At 31.8% G+C, this 21,630-nt stretch overlaps 1 protein-coding gene across 1 annotated transcript; it reads left to right on the top strand.

Annotated features, from left to right (window-relative positions):
- The first annotated feature begins 15,372 nt into the window (after nt 1–15,372).
- LOC114755683 (galactan beta-1,4-galactosyltransferase GALS3) lies at nt 15,373–19,840 on the top strand. Its single transcript, XM_028944576.1, has 2 exons — nt 15,373–16,685; nt 19,269–19,840. The coding sequence occupies exons 1-2, from the start codon at nt 15,502–15,504 to the stop codon at nt 19,612–19,614; spliced, it is 1,530 nt and encodes a 509-aa protein (XP_028800409.1). The 5' UTR covers nt 15,373–15,501; the 3' UTR covers nt 19,615–19,840.
- Nucleotides 19,841–21,630: the final 1,790 nt, after the last annotated feature.

Here is a 21,630-nt window from a genome sequence, read left to right as displayed (position 1 = left end):
AAAAATACAGACACCATGCATGCATATAAAAGTATGCACTTAAAGTTGTTCAAAATATGAAGGATCTTCTATTGCATAAGTTGTGATCGAAGTGTCATACTAGTAGAGTTTTTCTGCAAATTTCTTCTTAAAGTGCATGTTCTTCTATTATGCACATAGTTTTTACAAGAAGTATAATAAAAATGTGAGTTTGTCCATCGTATCTTATAATGTTGGAAAGGCTTACCAGATACTGTTTTTCTTAATTTGAAGGTCTTCTTAGTCTTTTATAATAGGAAGGAGGGTCCATTTCCTCCTTATTTTTTGTTTCCAAATTTCCTATCCAATTGGTTTCACCATAGGAGAGTAACATTCAATATAAATGTCTATCTTTAAGTAGCGATGCACAAAATCATGATGATCTTCTCAATTTTGCACAAATAAGACTAATTGCATCCCTAAAATTGATACTAGTAATAAGTAATATGTTAGTAAAATCTTAAGTAGACTAATAATTAAAATACTCAACCACAACTCTAAAATTTGTAACAAATCTGAAAGGTATACTAGTCAGGTTCTACTATCTACAAGTACAGCACTTAGTTGGAAGGTCAATTAAAAATTTATGTGAGTAATATGATATCTCAAATTCAAATTCTCCTACTTGTCATGCAACTGACTTTTGTGACTCACTAACTTCTCTATCTAATATTTGCCTTGGATTTAGGCATACACTTTCATAACTTCTGAATTTCTTTACTTTTCTTTATTTTCTTGAAATCTTGTCATGATGTAAGAGTAAGTCTATTCTAGTAAACCAATGATTGGAAGTTCTTGAGCCTCTAAATGCCTAGCATTGGATGACTTTAATATGAGATATTCAATGGAGTTTCCTAGCATTGCGGAGGGAACTTCATCAAATGGTCATGTGCCTCTTTAGATCTATTTTTCAACTCATGCATTTTTTTTTGTTTCCATTTATTAACATATGTTGTTTTTATAGTTTGCAATGCCAAATCTCTAATCACATTTCCACAATTATATCTATTCCTAATGTTGGCATATAAATGCCTAACATACAAGCGATGCTCAACTTCAAAAAGAAGTGACTCAAAAGTTGGCATTAATCCCTATAACAAAAAATTATTAAAGCACTAGAGACATAAATTTATATAGTTAAAATAAATAGAAATACATATTAAATACCTTTTGTTGGTTAGAAATAAAGACCCTTCTTTGTGTTCTTCCTATGTCATTTAAAATATGATCTACAAACCATGATTATGAATCTCGATTTTCACTTTCAATTATAGCTATTCTGAAAGAAAAATATTGCTCATCAGATTACTTTCCATTGCAACTAACAATATTCCACCACAAGGTCCCTTCAAAAAAGATCCATCTAAGCCAATGACTAGTCTATATGCTATTAAAAAATCTTATCTTCATTGCATCCAAACAAAGATATAATCTTTTGAATCTTGGCCGTCTATCAATAAATAGACGATGTGACAAAAAATTTTAATGTAGTTTCAAGACTTTTTGGAAGGACTTCATTATTGTAATCCCACAATCTCTTATACTCATTTACAAACATCACCTTAAATAAATTTTTTGCCTTTCTTTATACTCAATAAGCCTAAGGTTAGCACATTTGCCTATAATCTTCTCTAATTGTGGATATTACATCTCCAAAACTCATATTTTTATTTGTCTTCATTCTACTTTTGATCTTTCCAGCGCTACAACTCATTTAGATGAAACATTCCTAGAACTAAAAGTTACATCACAAGTAAGTCTTGGATTATAAGTCTTTATATGATATGTCATAGAATCCCTCTCGCTACTCACAAATATTAGCCATTCACTACATACACACTTTACATGACACCTCACACTATTATTGTTAATATATATTGTCTCCTATCCATTCATAAGTGAATATTCCCTTACAATTTTCTTAAATTGATCAATCCAAGTAAAATCCATTCCAAGTTCAAAGATACAGCCTTTGCATATCTCATCTGGATTATACTTTTTGTACCTAATAGTCACAACATCCTCTTCCAAATCCAAGTTAGATTTATCTATAGAAGCCAATGAATCATTTTTGTAATTAGAGGACAGAAAGCCAACACCTTTATCAATGCTAAGCTTATTTTTTTAGCACTACTCCATTTATGACCCCTTATCTTTTATCATATGGTTAGAAATCACATAAACAACACAAATTATATTATAATATTAATTATTAATCAAAGTTAATCACTTATAGATCCAATAATATTTTTGATCATATGCAAAAATCATGTCTAATCCTTGTATATTTTCTCCTTCACAATGTAACAATTCATTATCAGCATCATATGTCAAAGTTGAAAGCAATGTTCTTCACTCAAATGACTTCTGTCTATGTATGGTAGGTGCCTAGCACCAGCCAAGAAACCTTCTATAGAATAGCCATAATATATGAAAACTTGCTTAAATATGTTATTCCTACTTGCCACCCATTCAGCTATAGTTTTATCATCATTTTTCTTTAACAATTGACAAATCCAAGATATTAATGTGTATGATTGCTTAGGTTTGCAATATATTTCCTCTAATACCTTTTTCTTAGCTCAATATACATGCTTATATGTTATGTTAACACTAGAGTCTCTTTTAAAGGTGTTCATAATTTCATTTAGACATTTGTCAATGTGATTCCTTACCTCATTGAGTATAATTGATGATGTCAAAGTAGATCTTTCACTATAAGTAACTTGGAGATTATCTTGCAAATAGTGCATATGTTGATTTACAAATATTATCACACATAGGAAATGAGTATTCTTTCCTACTGCTTCCATGGACAACCCTTAATCTTACATCTCACTAATATCTTGTCCAATTTATTCTTCACATATTTGAACTTAAACTTATATGTTATAGTAAACTTGTACACTGACTTTTTAAACTCTTCTATAGGGGCAAAATTTTGATTTATCCTAAAAGCAATTCCCACCATTTTGTAAAGTTCATCTCAGGATATAGTGTGGTTGCAATACATACTCTGCATGTTAGGTTACGATATCCTCTACTAGCTTTATATGTTAGGAACCAAAATAAGCACATTTTCATTACACACTAGTTCATGCACTTTCTAATTGTTCAAAGAGAGAGACTTTTGTTGTGAGAGTCCCAAGAATCTCTCAGTGCTATATAGATAATGACAACTTAAATAACCACATCAATAATAGTATAAGAAATACTAGTTTTCATACTCGATAAATTATTACTTACCTTTCTAGATCTTCAATTATTTTAGCGATATTCTGACTCCCTTTACATGCCACATATACTTGCCCATATCTATCATTATACTGAACATCAACTAAATTTATTGGTGTCCTCTTACCAAAGCTTACTCTATATTTTATTTCACAATTATTACCATCAATAACAAACCATGATAATATCATTGCTATCAAATCTTCAAGTATAATCCCTCCTTTTATGCTTCTTACCCTCATACTGGCCCTACTATATAGAACTTCACCTTTATTATTAACTACAAACTTTACTAGAAAAACTCTATTTACATAATCATATGTATACCATCCATTGTGATAATGGTGTAACAAATAAGGTGGTCACATTTTTGTAAATAGCAATATAAGTTTTACACTAGTTGAGCACATATCTGGTGTAAATATTGTTATTTATAGTGAGCATTTTGTAAACCAATCTAAACTTTGGTCATGTATATTGATTATAATAAATAACTGCTGTAAATAATACAAACATCAAGAAACTAAAGAGATAAGCCTATATCTTTTATTTTCAAACACGTTTGAAGCTCAAAGGTTATCATGTTTTTATTACTATTTATTTAAACTCAAAAACCAACTATTCTTCTCTATCATTTTCTTTCATCATCACTGGCACTATGGTGAAGTGCAAAAAAAACCTTATATGTTTATCCTTTGTTTCCTCACCCTCCTCTTCCATCGTCTCTACCTCCTTTCCTCCTTTCCTACCCCCCCAGACACCTCTTCCAACACCTTCACGGCCATTTAAGTAGCTACAAATGATATTCACATCCATTAAGTGGTGCTTACGACATCTCGCTACCAATTACTATGCCCTTAACACTAAAGTCAACCTTATACTTGATGACAGAGACATCAAGTATGATCTAATAGATGACTCTTCCTCTGCCGTCTCCTTTGAAGATACCTCCTCTTATTCCTCTAGTTACATAATAATGCAAAGTATGTTTCTTTTTAAGATAATATATATTATAAAATATAATGTAAATTTTTTTTCAAATGTTTTGTAATGGCCACCTAGTCCCCAATGAATCAATAAAAAAAAATTGTGTTTTGGATTGTGGTTGTCAATTTTGTGCTTTTTTTTTATTCAATTACATGTAAATGGTTTACTGGTTTAAGAACAAAATAAATGAGATTTGAGTTTTCTAGGTTTCACTGGTTTAAAATTTACATTAGCTATAAACACCTAAGATGTATAAAAGTAACTTTTACACCAGTTGTTGACACCTTTGATGTATTAAATAACATTTATATCAACTATTCGACCTCTAGAGTAAAAATTTATATTTACACCAATTTTTAGGTCTAACTTGTGTAAATAGTTTGCCATAGGTATATGTAGCTTTTTACGTGTTTTAGTTTTGTGCTCTCATAGAACAATCAACAGGTATTCTCTCTTTCAAGCTAGTATCACTCGACGGCATGGAGTGCTCACGACGTTCCCTTCTATCCCCATTACCATCGCTGTCCTATTCTCACTAAAGGTATGTTCATCATCCCCGTCTTATTTCTTCCTTAAGCCACTTGTGATGAGCCCTGATTCTTGTTTTCCTTCTGTGCAAGATCTTCATCTTCGCTATTGACATCAAAGGGTTTAAGCCATGCTTTAGCTGTTAACCATATTTTGCTCTTTCTTGTCTCATGCAACTTGCAACATTCTAAATTTTAAGCCTAGAAATGCAAGAAATAACCTGAAATAGGCAGGCTACCAGACTTCTTTTGGCAAGAGTCTCAGAAAATTCTTTTAAAAGGATAGAATGATTCTTAAGGACTAAATTGCAAAGTGAAGATTTTCTAAAACTAAGGAATAAGAAAGTTAGAGACTATAGTAAAGTCTCATAAGATAAGTAAGAGGAATGGGGATAAATATGGGCCAAAGATTATACTAAAAACCTTAAAGGGATGAATCTTAAAGCTAAACCCTAACAGGGACCTAATTGTAATTTTAAAAAGGTCAGAAAGGTTAACGATGGAAAGTATGCTTGAATATTCCAAGACAATTTTAGAAAATGAAAAATGAGGTGTTAGGGCCCATTTAAGGTTAAAAATAATGAAAATGTCCCTAAAATGGATTTTTAGTAAATTGGCTAATTATGAAAATTTTGGCTAATTCCCCTTTAGTATGAGTCCAAAAGTGCTATGGTTCAAGCAGATCATGAAATAAACCTGTAGATTAAAATTTTAAAATTTGATTCTTAGGTTACTATTTACTAGCGAATTCCAGATTTTTTTCTAACTTTAAAAATTCACAAGTAATTATAGAAAAATAATATTGAGGAGGCCTCAAATAATCAAACAAAATGGGAGTTAATTATTTAGGAAATTAAGATTATAAAATCATTATGGACCCTTAAAAGTAAAGAGGCTAGCTTTAAAATAATTTAAAGCCAAATTTTATAGAAAGGGGGATGTCCAAAAAAATCTTTAAAAAAGATATCTACAGGTCGAGTTTTGGTCTAAGAAAAGTTAAAGAAATTTTTCTCGATAAAAAAGAGTGAATGATGTAGAGGAATAAATTTTCAGAGTTAGGGAACATTAGAAAATATTTGGCCAAAGTTATGTTGAAATTGAATAATTTGATATTTTTCTTTAGGCATAAAAACCCTAAAGGCTCTCTTGTCTAATGTTTGGTATTATTATATCACATGGAGTTATTTATAATTAAAAAAAGAATAATTACAAGAAAAGGGTAACATAGCACATGTTAGTGCTGTCAGGTAGTTAGGACTCAAAAAAATACCCGATATAATGCAATATTGTAAGATTGATGAAGGAATGACCTAGGGATTGATTTTCAATGAATTTCTCCCTATTTTCCTGCCATTTTGCTGTTATTTTCATGTGAGGTAATGATAAAATAGTAGTATTTTTTAAAGGGAAAAATTGAAAAGAAAACCCTTTAGATTTCAAACTACTCTTCAATTTGATTAAGAACACATGGGAGAAATTAGAAGAGGGACACATGGCACGGTAATTGGACACTTGGCAAGACACTTGAATACATGGTATAAATATGGGACACATGGCATGGTCTCTTGAGTTAACCCTAAGGGTAAAACTTTAATTAAGCCATTATAAATAGCTCCTCTCCCCCCATTTAATGGAGGATTTTTGGCCAAGAGAGGGAAAGCAAGGGAGGCCATGAAAATTTGGAGGAAAAGAGGAGGAAGAAGAAGAGAAACTAAGTGAAACAAAGCTTCAAAATAAGGTAAGACTACGGATTTTAATGTAGTTTATGATGCTCTATGTATTACAAAGCTTGGTTATGATTTTTGATGAGTTTTGAAAATTTAAAACCCAAGGGAAGGTGCTGTCCAATATTATTTAAACCATGAAAAGGATTGATTGAATTTACATTAATGAATAAGAGAAAGATAAGAGTAGTAATCAAGTGGTTTTGTAATGAAATTGGAAAGAATCCAAATTTTCCTTAACCTTTGTATAATATTTGCCAAGACTCGAGTTTGAGTTAAGGTTAGATTTTGATGATTTTGATGATTTTGATGCTTCCAATGTCTTTAGAATGAAAAATTATGTAGGGTAAAGGTGAGAAAGTAAGTTTGGAAATATGCGAATTGAAAATGAAATTTTGCCCCAAGACCCTAAATTATTCGACCAAGCTAGTACAAGGGAGAAGGAGTTGGATTTTGTTGATATTGAGCTTGGAAATGAATTCTATTTTGAGTTTGAAAATAGATTCTATATGCAAAATTATGAAAAAAATAGCATGTGAAATTAATTCTAGAAAGATTGGATTGAAAGTCCAAAAACTAAAGGTATGTTAAAGAGAGCAAAGTATGAATGTTGCTTGTTATCATGGCTCCATTGAATAAATGCCAATAATGTGTTGATGTAATTAAGGCCATTGGACATTATGGAAGTGGAATTGGGAGCTTCGATAGTAAAGCTCTAGATATAGAAAGCAAAGGAAACAAGAGGAGCTAAAGCTTTAAAGTAGCAAACTTTATCCTACTCTATTGTGCTTGGTATTTGCTTGCATGTATGACATGTTTATCATGTTTATGTAATTTTATGAACTCATTCATTGTGTATGTGATAATATTTGAAGCATGTCATAGTCATATGTGATTTATGATTAATATATGATAATTTTCAAATATGTCATTATGTTATGAAAATATTAAGTTTGAAAGCATATCATCATTACATAATATTAATGGCATTATTGATAACATACATTAACATTAAGGGAAAGTCATTGCATAATAACATGTATATGTCTTTAACTCTCCTCATTGTTTAAACAAATCAATAGTGCAACTTCACGAATTTTTATAATATTAACGAGTAAGTAAATAAAGCTAGTGAGTATTATTTTCCTATAGAGAATTAAAAGAGTTTTAAATGAAGACTTGAATCACCTCAATATAATTTTTTTATTATTAATTATGAATTTTCAAAGTTATACCAAAAATATGAAATTATCAAATAAATAGTAACCCGATAATTTAAAAGACAAGAGTTTAATATACGGGCCTAATTCATGGTTTGCTTGAACTGTAATGCTTCCGGTTGCATACTTAAGAGTGGATGAAATGATGGATGTTTCATAACTCATTCTTTCAACTGTCAAGCCTGAGCCCTAAGCCCTAACATTATTGCTAGTGTGTTTATTGTTAGCTTCCTTGATTACTCAATTGTTAACTTGCTTTAAGTGGTTAGGAGTATGGTTTTATAATAGTATAAAGTTCAATTAGGTGCTTGTTGGTTTTTTGTTGATGGCATCATCTTTATGTGTTATTGCTATTTGTTATTTTTGAAATCTTATTTGAAATATAGATATGGAATATACTAGCTAGTTGGATTGTTATCTTCTATTTGTTCCACTTTTTTTTTTGGTTGCTTTGCCCCTAGCTTGAGAGGGCTTGCATAATTTTTCTAAGTGTTAGATGTATGTTAATTGAAATTTAACCACAAAGTTTGCTTCCAACAAACATCCAGTTCTTTTTGTGAGCATTACTAAGGTTGAATGTCACCACTCTTAGATTGGGTACTAGATTCACTAAGCTTAGGTATTTAGATCCTTGTGGGGTTAAAGTAGAACATGCAGATGTCCCTAAGCTATTGGTTGGGGCAAAAAATGGAATGATTCTTATTTAAAGAAATTAAGTATAATAGATTAATTTTGGGTTTGCAATAAACTATATTCAATATGTTTGATTATGATTGAATAGGGTGGGTTTTGATTGCAAAAGAAACCAAAGCAAAGAGAAACAAGACCTTTAGTGTGGTTCTCTTGGCGACCAAAACCTACTCTAATTGATTATATAATCAATCACGCCAAATGTTGTTTACCAATTCAAAATCAAATCTATTCTGTAATTGTTTCATCAAATAAGATTCTTCCCTTTTACCCCCTTAAACAATAGCTTGGGAACATCTGTATATTCAATTTTAATGTTAACAATCCAAGTGCCTATTATTATTAAACAATAGCATCCAGTCCAAGAGGTACAAGATTCAGCTTCACCAATCCTTGCAAAAAGAACTGGCCTTCAGTTTTAAACAGACACCAAGTTAAATTACATCCATGAAATCCAACACTCAAAAATTATTTTACCTCTTTGCAAGTGATGAAATAGAGTAAGCAAACAAAAGAAATAAACCTTAAAAAAACATATGGCATAAAAACAATTAGCCAATATAACAAAAAAATTACTTAAAAAATACCCACTTCTCTTATACCTGCTATAACAAATATAGCTGGTCTAAGAAGTGGACTTTTTTTCCTGTAAAATCTCAAATAGGTATATTGGTTGGTAAAATAACCGATTTAAAAAGTTTCTTTTTCCAAACTGGTTATAAAACTAGTGTAAAAAGTGAAACTTTTAAAAAATCAGTCATTTCTACACTGGGCGTGACTTTGGTGTAAAATGTTTATTTTAATTAGTCTAGAAGACCCTTTTTTCTAGTAGTAAATTTTCCTTCAACATGAAAATAACAATTAAATTTATTCAAAAAAGTTGACCCGCCAATAGATATCATTTTCCATAAAAATATACAAAAACCAAGTAAGCATTCATGAAATTGTTAGTTCCCCAATTATTTCTCACTATGAATAACAAAACCCATCCTTCTCTATTACAAACAACACATTAGTTGTTTACACCTCCACCTTAGCTATTAACTACAGACTTCCACCTCTCCTTACTATTTATCTTCATGCCACCCATAAAATGGCTTCCAGCATGCCACATTACTAACTAGTCTAACCCTTCATCAGATACCAACATCCTTGTATATATGAGAGTTTCAGACACTGCACACCTGAAAAATGAAAAAGTAATCAAATATGAATTTCATCACTTTACCATAATGTTCCATCTTCACCTCGTTCCCCATCTAAAACCCACTTGCCTACAAATGCAACCCACCTAAATGACAATGAAAAGAGGAGAAGATTAGCATTAAAATACAATTTGTGTTGTTTCTTTGGCGGCTTTACCAATTCTAGAGTTTCCTCCTACGACCTCCCACACTTTTCACTGTCATAACTTCATCTCTGCTTTCCTTTTTGTTTTGTTAATTGCTTGATGACATTATTATCTTTTACACAAATTTGTAAATGCCAAATTAGTCCACCTATATTGATATGGTATTTTGATTTTTACAGTAACTGATTTGGCATTTTGTATTTTTAAAGGTATTTTATTTGTCATTTTCCTGAGTAATATGTGATGCACTTTAACATACAATACATGAAATCAAACTTAGATTAAGTTACTTTATCCATTTGGTTAAGTTCATAGATAAATTTACAAATTTATATATACATTTTAATAACTAACTATAGCAATATAACAAATGTCCACATTTCATAGGTGTATTTATAAGTTAATAACTAACAATAGTAAAATAATAAGTGTATGTATGCATATTTATAAATCATAATGTAAATTATAAGAGTGGTTACAAAAATCTACAAGTGTTCATAAGTCAATTTACAAGTGATACGCATTTTAACAACTCACAATTATAAAAACACAAGTGTAATTGGAGAATTTAACATGAGAGAGAGAGAGAGATATATATATATATATATATATATATAAGCAACTTAACATAAATTTTGTCCTGCGTAGAATTATAGTGAATGCTATCCTACGTCATCTAATGTGATTTCAATTTAATCCGTTATGGATATAAAAAGGAGGGTAAAAATGATCGCAACAATCCGTTAAAAACTCAGGATTTTTTTAAAATGTTTTTCAAACACATTCCGAGCAATGCAGCATCATGTAATATTGTAATGACAAAAATTTTATTTAACAATTTTCATATGTAATCAAAACTCAAAATAACACATCAAAATATTTGACAAATTTTATGAGGATGGTTTTAGAGAATTTAAAACTACAAGGATGTAATAAAAAAATTTAACGTGAATTTATAAGGTTAGATTGATTACTTTTTCTTAAAAAAGCTAAATTTTTAAAGAAAAACATATAGTAAGTAGTGAAGAGAAAAAAAAATGACAAGAGTAAAAATGACATAATATACATATAGTAGGGGTGTGGAATTAATTATTCATTAATTTGACAAATAAAACGAGCACATTAACCAAATCTTACTTAAAATAGAGAAGCCTCATAGGGGTGGAAATAGGCCAGGCGGCCTGTGGCCTGGCCTGTAAGTAGCCTGGCCTGGCCTGGCCTATTTCCAAATTAAAACAGGCTCAGACCTTTTTAAAGGCCTGTTTCTCTTAAAAGGCCAGGCCCAGGCTCTTTAATAAGCTTGTTAAGCCTGTTAGGCGGCCTGGGCCTGTTATATTTTTTTAAAATATTATAATTATAAATTTATAATTAACTTTTTAAAAATAATACCATGTTTTGATTAATATTGTAATATGCCTAATACCACTCTTTTATCCTGAATAAGACCATGTTTGGATTACTCTTCAATATACCTTGGATGATGATTTCTATAATATGCACTTTGTTATTCATTCAAATCCTACTGCCCGATGATGATTTCGTGTTTGTCATTTTTGACTTTTATTTACCTATACAAACTACTTAGTTTTTCTAACGTACATCACCAACAATTGACAATAGAAATAACCCCTCTATGAATTTGATTTCTGTTTATCCCTTGTATTGTGACCATTTTAACTACATCTTCTCCTCAAGTTATTAAATATTTTTCACTTAAATAATATAATTTGAAACATGAACAACAAAATAATATACTACCATTTGAATATTAAATATTTTTCACTTAAATATTTTAGATAATTTTATGTTTGTATTTTATATAATTTGGATTGAGTTATTATAATGTTGAGTTGATTTAAATATGTTTAAAATATTTTTAAAAAAATGCAGGCTTGTTAACAGGCTTCAGGCCAGGCCAGGCTTTTACACAGGCCAGGCTTAGGCTGAATATAAGGCCTATCACAGGCCACAGGCCAGGCTCAGGCCAACAGGCTTCAATACAGGCCTGGCCTGTTAAGGGTAAAGCCTGGCCTGGCCTGTTTCCACCCCTAAAGCCTCATGAGAACAAACAAACTACTAGTAGAAATGTTAAGTGGTCTCACTCTCAAAAAGAGAAGAACACAAGTTTAAATCTCGAGAAGCATACTTATTAAGAGGGTTTTAATCTTAACACTTTCAGTCTAATACATATTAGTCTTAAATTTAAAATGACTTGAGTATACTCTAATTTTTAGGGGGGGAGAGAGAGAGAAGCCTCACGAGACAACTGGTGGGTTGTTCTGGTTTTTTAAAAAAAAAACATCAAAAAAATATAACTGGTGGGTTGGACCTTGGGACGGTGGGACCTGTTGGCTGTTGCACCGTGCACGGCAGGGCTTCCCAACGTCATCATCTTGTTTGCTTCCTCATTCTTAACGGTAAAAAGTCCACTAGCGCTCAGCCAAAAAAAAACAATAGTAAAGAGAAAACAACTCTCTCCACCCCCTCCTCCCATTGTTTTTCCAACAATACCCATAAAAATAAAAAATAAAAGTAAAAAAAAAACTTCTCTTTCTCCGCTCCCACTGTTTCTATAAATACATGGAGAATTTATGTTTTAAGAAATTATATTATTAACTGCAAAAAAAAATTATTGACATTCGAAATGACTGCAAGAGAATGAAACACACGTATAATTTTGGCATGCCTAATGTAAAAAACCTATAAGAAAAGTAGTATTTTTTAGAAATAACAAAAAATTTGCATCATATAACTTTATTAAAATTAGGCAGATCTTACATCACATCAATTTTATACTCTATTTTGTGTTAAAATTTGACTAAGTATTGACAACTTTGTAGTTCAATTTCAAGCTTCAATATACACTTTGTACTTATGAAATTGGTTCAGCATTCTCGCAAACAAGTTTCAAATCTTGAATTTGCTTAGAAACACAGTTGTGAGAAGATTTTTAAAAAATCCTAAAATTTGCCAACATTCAATTTACCCCTCTTAGGTGCGTTGCCATTTCTAATATTTGGCATCCGAGTAAGGCTATTGTGTAACGGATATTATCATCTTAGGAGTATAAAGTGGTAGCTATAGGTGACTTTTTTAAGTTTTTGAAATTAAGTTTAGATGTTGAATCAATACCTTTTCTGAAAAATGTTGATTTTTCGATTCTAGAAAGAATTTAACTCCAAACATTACCATAGAATTGTCGGTATGTGTTGGTTAATTTTGCGCTTATATGATGGTTGTAGCTTTCATGTATAAGCGCGTCATTTATCCTCTGAGATGAATACATGATGGTTTAAAATTCTCATGTATTAAATGGCCAAAACAAAAAGAATTGTCATGTATTAAAACAAATACATCACAGTTTTTATATCCTAATTGTCATAGTAATAAAACAAGATGCGACGGCTCTATAGTAAGGACTGTCATTTTTAGTACTAATATGTGATCATTTTTCATTAGAACCATTACATATTTTTTTCATATATTTTAAAGCTACGTGATGCTGCTTTTTGAGCATCCCTGCATCACATAAACTTGTATATAAACACAGCATCGACAAATCACAGAACCAATTAATTAATTGATTAAAACAACAAAAACTTGTACTCTTCCAATCCTTAATATAGGACACAATTCTTGAGTTGGTTTTGATCCTAAATGTAAGATCCATTTCTCATATTTATCAATTTTTTCTAAATTACCCTTATGGATACTTCATCAACCATAATTAAGTAGAAGAAGGAGATGTGGTATTAAAAAAAATGATTATGGTGTTTCAGGAAAAATATGTCACTTTTCTTATAATTAACTAACTTACCTAACTTCTTTAATCTAATCAAATTAGTTAAATATGTCTTATAGTATGTATATACGCACACGCACAGCAATATACTATTTAAAAGCAATTTCCTAAAACACATATATGACATCACCTCTATAAGTTACTTTTCTCCTCCTTAAATGCTCTGCCAAACAGGCACATACACGTTAATTTGCAAGAGAGGCTAAGCAAAAGGCTAGAAGTCCAGAACAACTAAAATCAAAATTAGTCAAGTACCAATAACCTATATATAAGAGAACATATGCCATCAATGAAACATTAGTTTCAAAAGTTTGAGGAATAATTCAACACTTTATTTCACTAAAATTTATGTTTTAAATCAAGAAGTATAGGCAATTTAGTGTTTTTTTTTTGTATTTCAAACAACTAAAAAAATAGAAATGTTCAAAATGACATAAAAGCCTCTGGGCTGATCCTTAGATCGGATGTTTGAAATCTGAACATTAACAGTATAGTAATTTTATGATACGTGGTTCTAAAGGGAAGGCCCTTTTATGTGGTTCCAAAGACAAAGCCCTTTTAGGCTGGGCCCTTTAAGGCCCATTCTTGTATGGGTGGGTTGCTCCTATTGAAAGTTCCATATCTAATTCCATGGGAAGAGTTTTGAAGTAGTGTTGCATTATATGAATAAGTTTTGTTTTCTGGAAAAAAGAGAGTATTTTAGTAGCTCTGCTTTAAATCGTAATTACAATAAAGAGAAAGTGGGATTTAGAGTAATATCACAATTTCGGGAACAGGTTTATTTATATGAAAAAAAAAATCAGGCAGAATTAACCACAAATTCATTAGAATTATCCAAGTAAAAAAATTTAATTACAACAAAGAGAAGGTGGAGTTTACTGACAAGCTGTTGATTGAGATGACATATAATTTTATCTCTATAAGGAGAAGAAAAAAAGTTTAAATAACTTCTAAGGAATTTGGGGGTAATTCTCCCTTATTTTTTTTCAGATAAACAAAACCGTTCCGCTGTCTTTCACTCCTCCTGGCAAATTTCTCTCCTTGTAATCTGTCCGTATTTAATGGCTTTTCTTTTTTGGCAAAAAAAAAGGCTTTTTTTTTAATTTAATTAAAGGTGGGTTGAGAAAATCGTTGATTTTACCGCTGTCACAGACGCCCCAATCAAGCACATGCGTGAAATAAGTGTAAGAGAAAATTAAGGAATTTTCCCATTATGTTTATAGAGTATCTTTACATTATAGTAATATATTATCAAATCTACTTTAATCAAAGAGATAGCGTAATTGTGGTATGGAAACACCCAATTCAACGTTGTTGTTTCTATTGAAAATCAACTTCAATATAGACATTTTTCCTTATGTTTCGTAAGAACTTTAGACAATTTATGTTTTAGAGAGAAATTTACAATAATGAAATTGAAAATTCTAAAATTTTCCATTTCATTTTCCTGGCTTCTTCTTTTCTCTTTTCAATCTACATATTTTGCTTCGATTATTTTAAATAATTCTATCTATATATTTATAACAATAAATTTCATGTAATATCAATTTAATTGAAATAATTTAAACATTTAAAGCATTTAGAAATGAATAATGAAGAATTAAAAATTAAAAGAGATCAATTAATATTTTAACAAAAAAATTGAATTAAAGGATAAAATAATTTCATTTTCTTTACAAATCATATTAGATGGAGGGCTTCATATCACAGTTCAACAACAGCCCTCAATCAAGCATCAATCATGTGACATCATAATCTTCTTCTCCCAAATACCCTAATTTCATTCTTCAATAATTCTAAATCTAAATTCTTCAAAGCACATTATATAGACCCACCCCACAAAACAACTATAAACAACAAACACTTTCCCTTCTCTTTCGCCAACCCCACCACCTTCTCTGTTCACAGCAGAGAAAAAGGGAAGATTCAGGAGAAGCTGTATGCAACAATGGCGAAAGAGAAGAAACTGTTTGTTGGTGTATTAGCCAACTATACAGCTGAGCTCAAGCTTCTTCTCATAACTCTTCTGGTTCTTTGTTCTATCGCGACTCTTATTCAGTTCATTCCTTCTCGCTTCACCTTCTCTGCTTCTGATCTCCGAGTTTGCATCTCACGGGTCTCCCAACCCCAAGGCCCACCTCCTCCTCCTCCTTCTTCTTCTGGCGAATCCTTGGAGTCTACCCAGCTATCTAGATTGCTTTCTATACCACCGTCGTCGCCGCCGCCGTCACCGTCACCGACACAGCCGGCCTCTGACGATGGAATCATCAAGCGGGATTTTAATCCTTATGGTTCTGCAGCTTATAACTTCATCACCATGGGTGCTTACAGAGGAGGTCTGAACACATTCGCCATTGTAGGACTCTCTTCCAAGCCTCTCCATGTCTACAGCAAGCCGACCTATGAGTGTGAGTGGACCCCGCGCGTGAACACCACCGCAAAGCCCATAACCACCGTCGGGTACAAGATGCTTCCAGATTGGGGCTACGGCCATGTCTACACGGTGGTGATTTTGAACTGTACCTTCTCGGAGCCCGTCAATGTCGACAACTCCGGTGGAAAATTGGTCCTCTACGCCTCCACATCCGGCGGCGGCGACACCAAGTTTAACCTCACTGATAGAATGGAGGTCCTCACTGAGTCGCCGGGAGGTCTAGATGTTTCCATTTTCACCTCGCCGCCCAAGTACGACTACTTCTACTGTGGCTCGTCATTGTACGGAAACTTGAATCCCCAGAGAGTTAGAGAATGGATCGCTTACCATGTCAGGCTCTTCGGACCCAGATCGCACTTTGTGATACACGATGCAGGGGGGGTCCATGAGCAAGTTCTTGAGGTTTTGAAGCCATGGATGGAACTTGGGTATGTGACGTTGCAGGATATTAGGGATCAAGAGAGATTTGATGGGTATTATCACAATCAATTCATGGTGGTGAATGATTGTTTACATCGATACAAGTTTGTGGCCAAGTGGATGTTCTTCTTTGATGTTGATGAGTTCATTTATGTGCCACCTAAAAGCACAATCAAAACAGCTCTGGATTCACTTTCTGAGTATTCTCAATTCACCTTTGAACAGATGCCTATGAGCAGTAAGATTTGCCTCTCTGAAGACTACGGCAAAACTTACAGGTACTTTCACAATCTGTCATTCTATCTGTCTCTGATCTTACTGTTTCCATTCGTAATCTGAGATCTTGTCTGATTGCTATGAGTTGAACCGAATTTGTGTTTGAATTGATCAAACAAGTTGAGTTAGATTCAATTTGAAATTCAGAGCTGATCTAGATGGGTTTATGGTTATGTCCAAAATAGAAATTTATTTTCTTTGTTGAATCTTAACGTCATGGAACAATCAATAAAGGGCATTTGGCACTGATTATTGATTATAATTGTCTTGTTTTTCAAAGAGAAGGCAGAGGACGGGGAACAAGATGATTGATGAATTTGGAACTATTAGACCCATTCATGTGTCATGTGTTATCCTCCTAACGCGCATTGACATGTAGTGTCAAAATTAGGATTAAACAATAGTTTTATTGTCATGTGTGTCCTAGAAATTCCCAAGTGCCGGACCTTATTGTTAAAAATAACAATTTCTTCTTGCTTGGTCAATGATCTGAACTGTGTTGCTGAAAATTCTCAGCCATTCTATAATATCATCAGTATTGTCTTCTTTAGTAAGATAGATGGATGCAGTATAAATTTTCAAAATGACTTGGATTAAAGTAATTGAAAAAGAAAAAGAAACCCAAAGCAAAAATATGAGCATGCTGTGTTTAGATTAACATTTTCCAGGCATATAAAAGTGTTGGTGAGTTAGGTTTGGGGTTAAGCATGATGATTCTAAGTTCCACTTCTTAGTTCTCAATGCTTCTATTAATAAGATTTGAACTCACACTCTTGTAACTTGTAAGAATGAGTCATATCCCTATCAACTAGTTGGCCATTTAGAAGAACTTGTATGTTACTCATTAACCGAATTAACGAAATCTTCATAGTGGTAGAACTTACACATTACTCATTAATTAAGAGATTTCCATGTTGTTTGAGTCGAATTGGTTATTTTGACATTTGGGTCTAGAATAAGACATTTTACTAACAATGTCCACAAATCAATATTGAATATGACTGATTAGTAGGCATGCGTGCCACTAAATATAGGTTTTAATTATGGGGATGCATCAACATCACCACAATAACAGTTATGCATCTATCTGGCAAGTAGTGGTGGTGGGTGGTTCGATTTTTATTTGTAGTGTCACGTGTTGAAGAAAACAAAGTCTCAAAGGTATTGTCTGAGCTGTCAAATGTATGGTTGCATTTACAGATTGTCTGATTATAACATCTACCGCGTTTGGGAATTTGAATTTTCTTTGTAATTTAAGAGGGATAGAGAAATTGGAATCACCATAGGTTAGGTTGTGGTAGATTTCTGTACTCCCCCGTATTCTATTTTTAGATCTGTGTATAACTGTGTATTTGTGTGTGTGTGTTTGTGTGTTACTGTAGGAGGGTTTCGCTCTGTTTCTATTTTTAGGGGGTTTTAATTTTTCCTCTGTTTAAAAATTATATTTGTGTCATGCTTGAAGTTGCAGCTATTTAATCTGAAAATGATAACTTTTAGGTTGTGAGAAAATATGTTTTAAAACAATCTATTTGTTTATGTATTTTTACATTTTTGTTTGCAAACAGAAATAACTAATCTATATTTTTAATAAATTTATATGTTTTTATTATTTAGGAACACGGGACAGGTTTGAGCCAGGACACGGCTCAGCATTTTTTTTTTGACCTCTGGGTCAAACCCAAATTCTGAAAACAAACGGTTTTCACTAGTCAATTTTGAACAATATATATATATATATTCTTTTAATTACAACTTTGAGCTTTACCATATTACTCCTTTGGTCGTGTTGTTAAGAAAGGGAGAAGGTTTTTTTCTTTTTGTCTTATTTATAAGTCATCTTATTAAATTTTTAGTATAGATGTATATTTTGTCTTTTATTTATTATAGTGTAGATGATTTTTTTTTTAAAAGCTGTATAAATTAAATATGGGTAAAGTTAGAAAGTTGTTGTATTTTAAATGAGAGTTAATGAAGTTTAAAAATTTTTTTTAACCCATGCGAAATATGTTGAAAGTGCCTTATAAACAGGACTAGAAGGGTAGTACTTCCAGTTCTAATTATAAGACCTCGTTTGTAGGCAATAAACAAGTTCTTATAATTAGAACCGGAGGTAATATATTCTTAGGCTCTATTAAGCAATTTATCTAACCAAAGAAGATAGTGTTACTCTGCTTATTGCGGCTCAAGTGCAAATTATTCCCTACATAAAAAAATATTTCGACTGATCTTTAAGTATGGATGTTAGATTAATTTAGAAAAATTAAAAAAATTAGTTAAATTAATTGTTATAAAAACTATGGGTTAATTTTTGTAAAGCATATTTTTAGTAACTATTTGCATGGGAAATTGTCCTCATTAATGAACCCTTTTTAGTACGAGCAATCATTAGGGCCGTTCGGAGAATAAATTATAAATTTATGAGATTGATTAAATTAATGTCCTGCATTCAAAACTAAAACAAGTTTTTCATTTAGTTCTCATGCTCAGAACCAGAAACAGTAGGTAAAAGTGCATTTAAATGCTCTGTTTTTGCCTTTGAAGTATTTGTGTTGTATAATAACTGCGAGAGAATTGGAACAATGCAGGAAGTGGGGATTTGAGAAATTAGTGTACAAAGACGTGAAGAGGGGCATAAGGAGGGATCGAAAGTACGCGGTACAACCTCGTAATGTGTACGCAACGGGCGTTCACATGTCGCAGAACTTGATGGGGAAAACAACTCACAAAACAGAGGGCAGAATTAAATACTATCACTACCATGGAACCATAGCCGCCCGAAGAGAAACCTGCAAAATGCTTGTGAATTCCACAGATCTCTACCACGAGAAAATCCCTTACGTTTTGGATACCACCATGAGAGACATCGCCGGCGTTATCAAGAAATTTGAGCTCAAAATGATCGGTTCCAGGTTACAGAACGTTCATCAGTGACGATTATGATGAGTCCTCACTTTTTTTTCTTTTTCTTTTTCTTTTTCTTTTTCTTTTTGGTATAAATATATGATTTGACTTTGTTACGGTAGAGTTGAAATTCATTCAGTTTTTTCCTCTCTGTATGTAGTTTTTTTTTTTTGCTTTTTTTTTTGTTATAGATAACAGATGGGGTATATGGTATTGTTTCATTATTTATGATAATTCTTTTTAGTCTAATTATTTATATATCAAATGTGTCCTTTGGTTCTCTCTGGAAAAAAAATTATTTTTTTAGTTATGATATTTGTATCTTGTCAAATAACATTTGCAGTTGGAAATGAATGAAAAGAGTTGAGAGAAATGCTTATATGCAGTACATCTTTTTGACCAGCAGCCTATATGTAGTACATACAGTGTATTGAATAGTAGGAAAAAATGCGTGATAATTTATTTAGAAAAATAAAATTCTGATATTTGTGATAATTTGTATGTGCATGAATACAATTCATGCAGGAATGTTCCGGAAATTAAATGTTTTATTCCAATGATAAAACTGATCAAACTTATCATATTAATTTTCTTTTAAAAAAATGAAATTAAAAGAATAAAATAAAACAAATATAATTAATAGTGTCGGCGTGGGGGGACCAGGGAATCCCAGTCCCCATACCACATGTGGTTGCGACATACAGTGGGAAGAGGCACCGTTGTTCTGTTGCTTTACGACTGGGTATGGCTTCCTTTTAAGCACAGGACCATCCTTTTTTTGTCCTTTTCCTTTCTTTTATTTATTTTTAATTGAAAGTGAACCATATCATTGTTTTGATAATTCAATATTTTGATACTTTACCTAAGCTTAGATGTCCGTGAATATATAATCTCATTTTATGACTATTAAATAAGATTATCTATTTTTAACATATAAGTTACTTATGTGCTCCCCGTCTTACAGGTTAAAAAAGTACTCCCCATCTTATCCATAACAAATTTGGGATCCATTTTTTTGATTTTGTCTGGAGATTCAAAATAAATGGACTCTTTATAAGCCCTATTTTACTAATAAAATTTATCTTCACCTTAACTACTATAGCGATTTAACTGGTTATTTAGAAATTCCAATTATTTTATTTTCAAATTTTAGCAATGTATAACGATTGGACGGATCATTTTCTTCTTGATTTATTTTAGTTTTTTTCATCATGTGAGAATTAGAACTAATTTCTATTTATCTATATATTTGTATTTATGACACATTAATAATCGACCTAAAATTTTTAGCATTATTTTTATTTTTTTACAAATTAATTATTGATTAATCTCACTGCATTAATTATCCACTCACTTACTCTCTCTTTAAATAAGAGTGTTTTTAAGGAAAAAAATAAGTTACATTGTTACATATTTATTATTTTTAATTTACATTGTAATTCAATTATTTACTATGTTTTACAAAAAGCAGACAGGTTTCCTTTAATCCGGGACCACCATCACCTTGTATTTATCTTTTTCATTTTTCTATGGGATCTTTATTATTATTCCTCAATAAATGTATACCATTCCCCTCCTTTTTATTTTTCCCCCACTTTTTCTTTCCCTATCTTTTGCGTAATTCTTTGCATATGAAAAAGAAAATTCTGTACTCTAGAATGGAAAAGAACAATTGGCCAAAAAAAAAAAGGAAAAGAATAGGAGAACGCAAAAAAGAAAAAAAGTAAGGGTTTGCTTTTGGACAAGTCAAAAAAGAAGGCATGGGGGTGCATGACATCTGTCATCTCCGCGCTTTCTCGTGTCATGTCTTCTAACTAACGCTTCATACAAATTTCGCTAACTCCATCGCATTCAATCATTATCCCTCCGAGTCCAAAAAAAAAAAAAATCATTATCCCTCCTATCCCATCATTATTTTATTGCCCCCAAAAGGCCATATTTTACTTTCGCAAGAGTCCTGCAAGTATTCACTCCCGCCGAAAAAAGAAAAAAGAGTTCTAACAAAATATTGGCATAATTAGAAAATAGTGCTACTCCATCTCTTAT

This window comes from Neltuma alba, unplaced genomic scaffold (genome assembly GCF_004799145.2).
Source record: "Neltuma alba isolate B1F8T4 unplaced genomic scaffold, ASM479914v2 tig00000194_pilon, whole genome shotgun sequence".
NCBI classification, from domain to species: domain Eukaryota; kingdom Viridiplantae; phylum Streptophyta; class Magnoliopsida; order Fabales; family Fabaceae; genus Neltuma; species Neltuma alba.
Note: the sequence above shows the minus strand (reverse complement) of the source record. Positions and strands in the feature narration are given on the sequence as shown.

Bases quoted from the DNA above. Each gene is read 5' to 3' on its own strand.
- LOC114755683 (XM_028944576.1), top strand. From the start codon at position 15,502: ATGGCGAAAGAGAAGAAACTGTTTGTTGGTGTATTAGCCAACTATACA. The intron at 16,686-19,268 runs GTACTTTCACAA...GGAACAATGCAG, and splicing joins GACTACGGCAAAACTTACAG to GAAGTGGGGATTTGAGAAAT.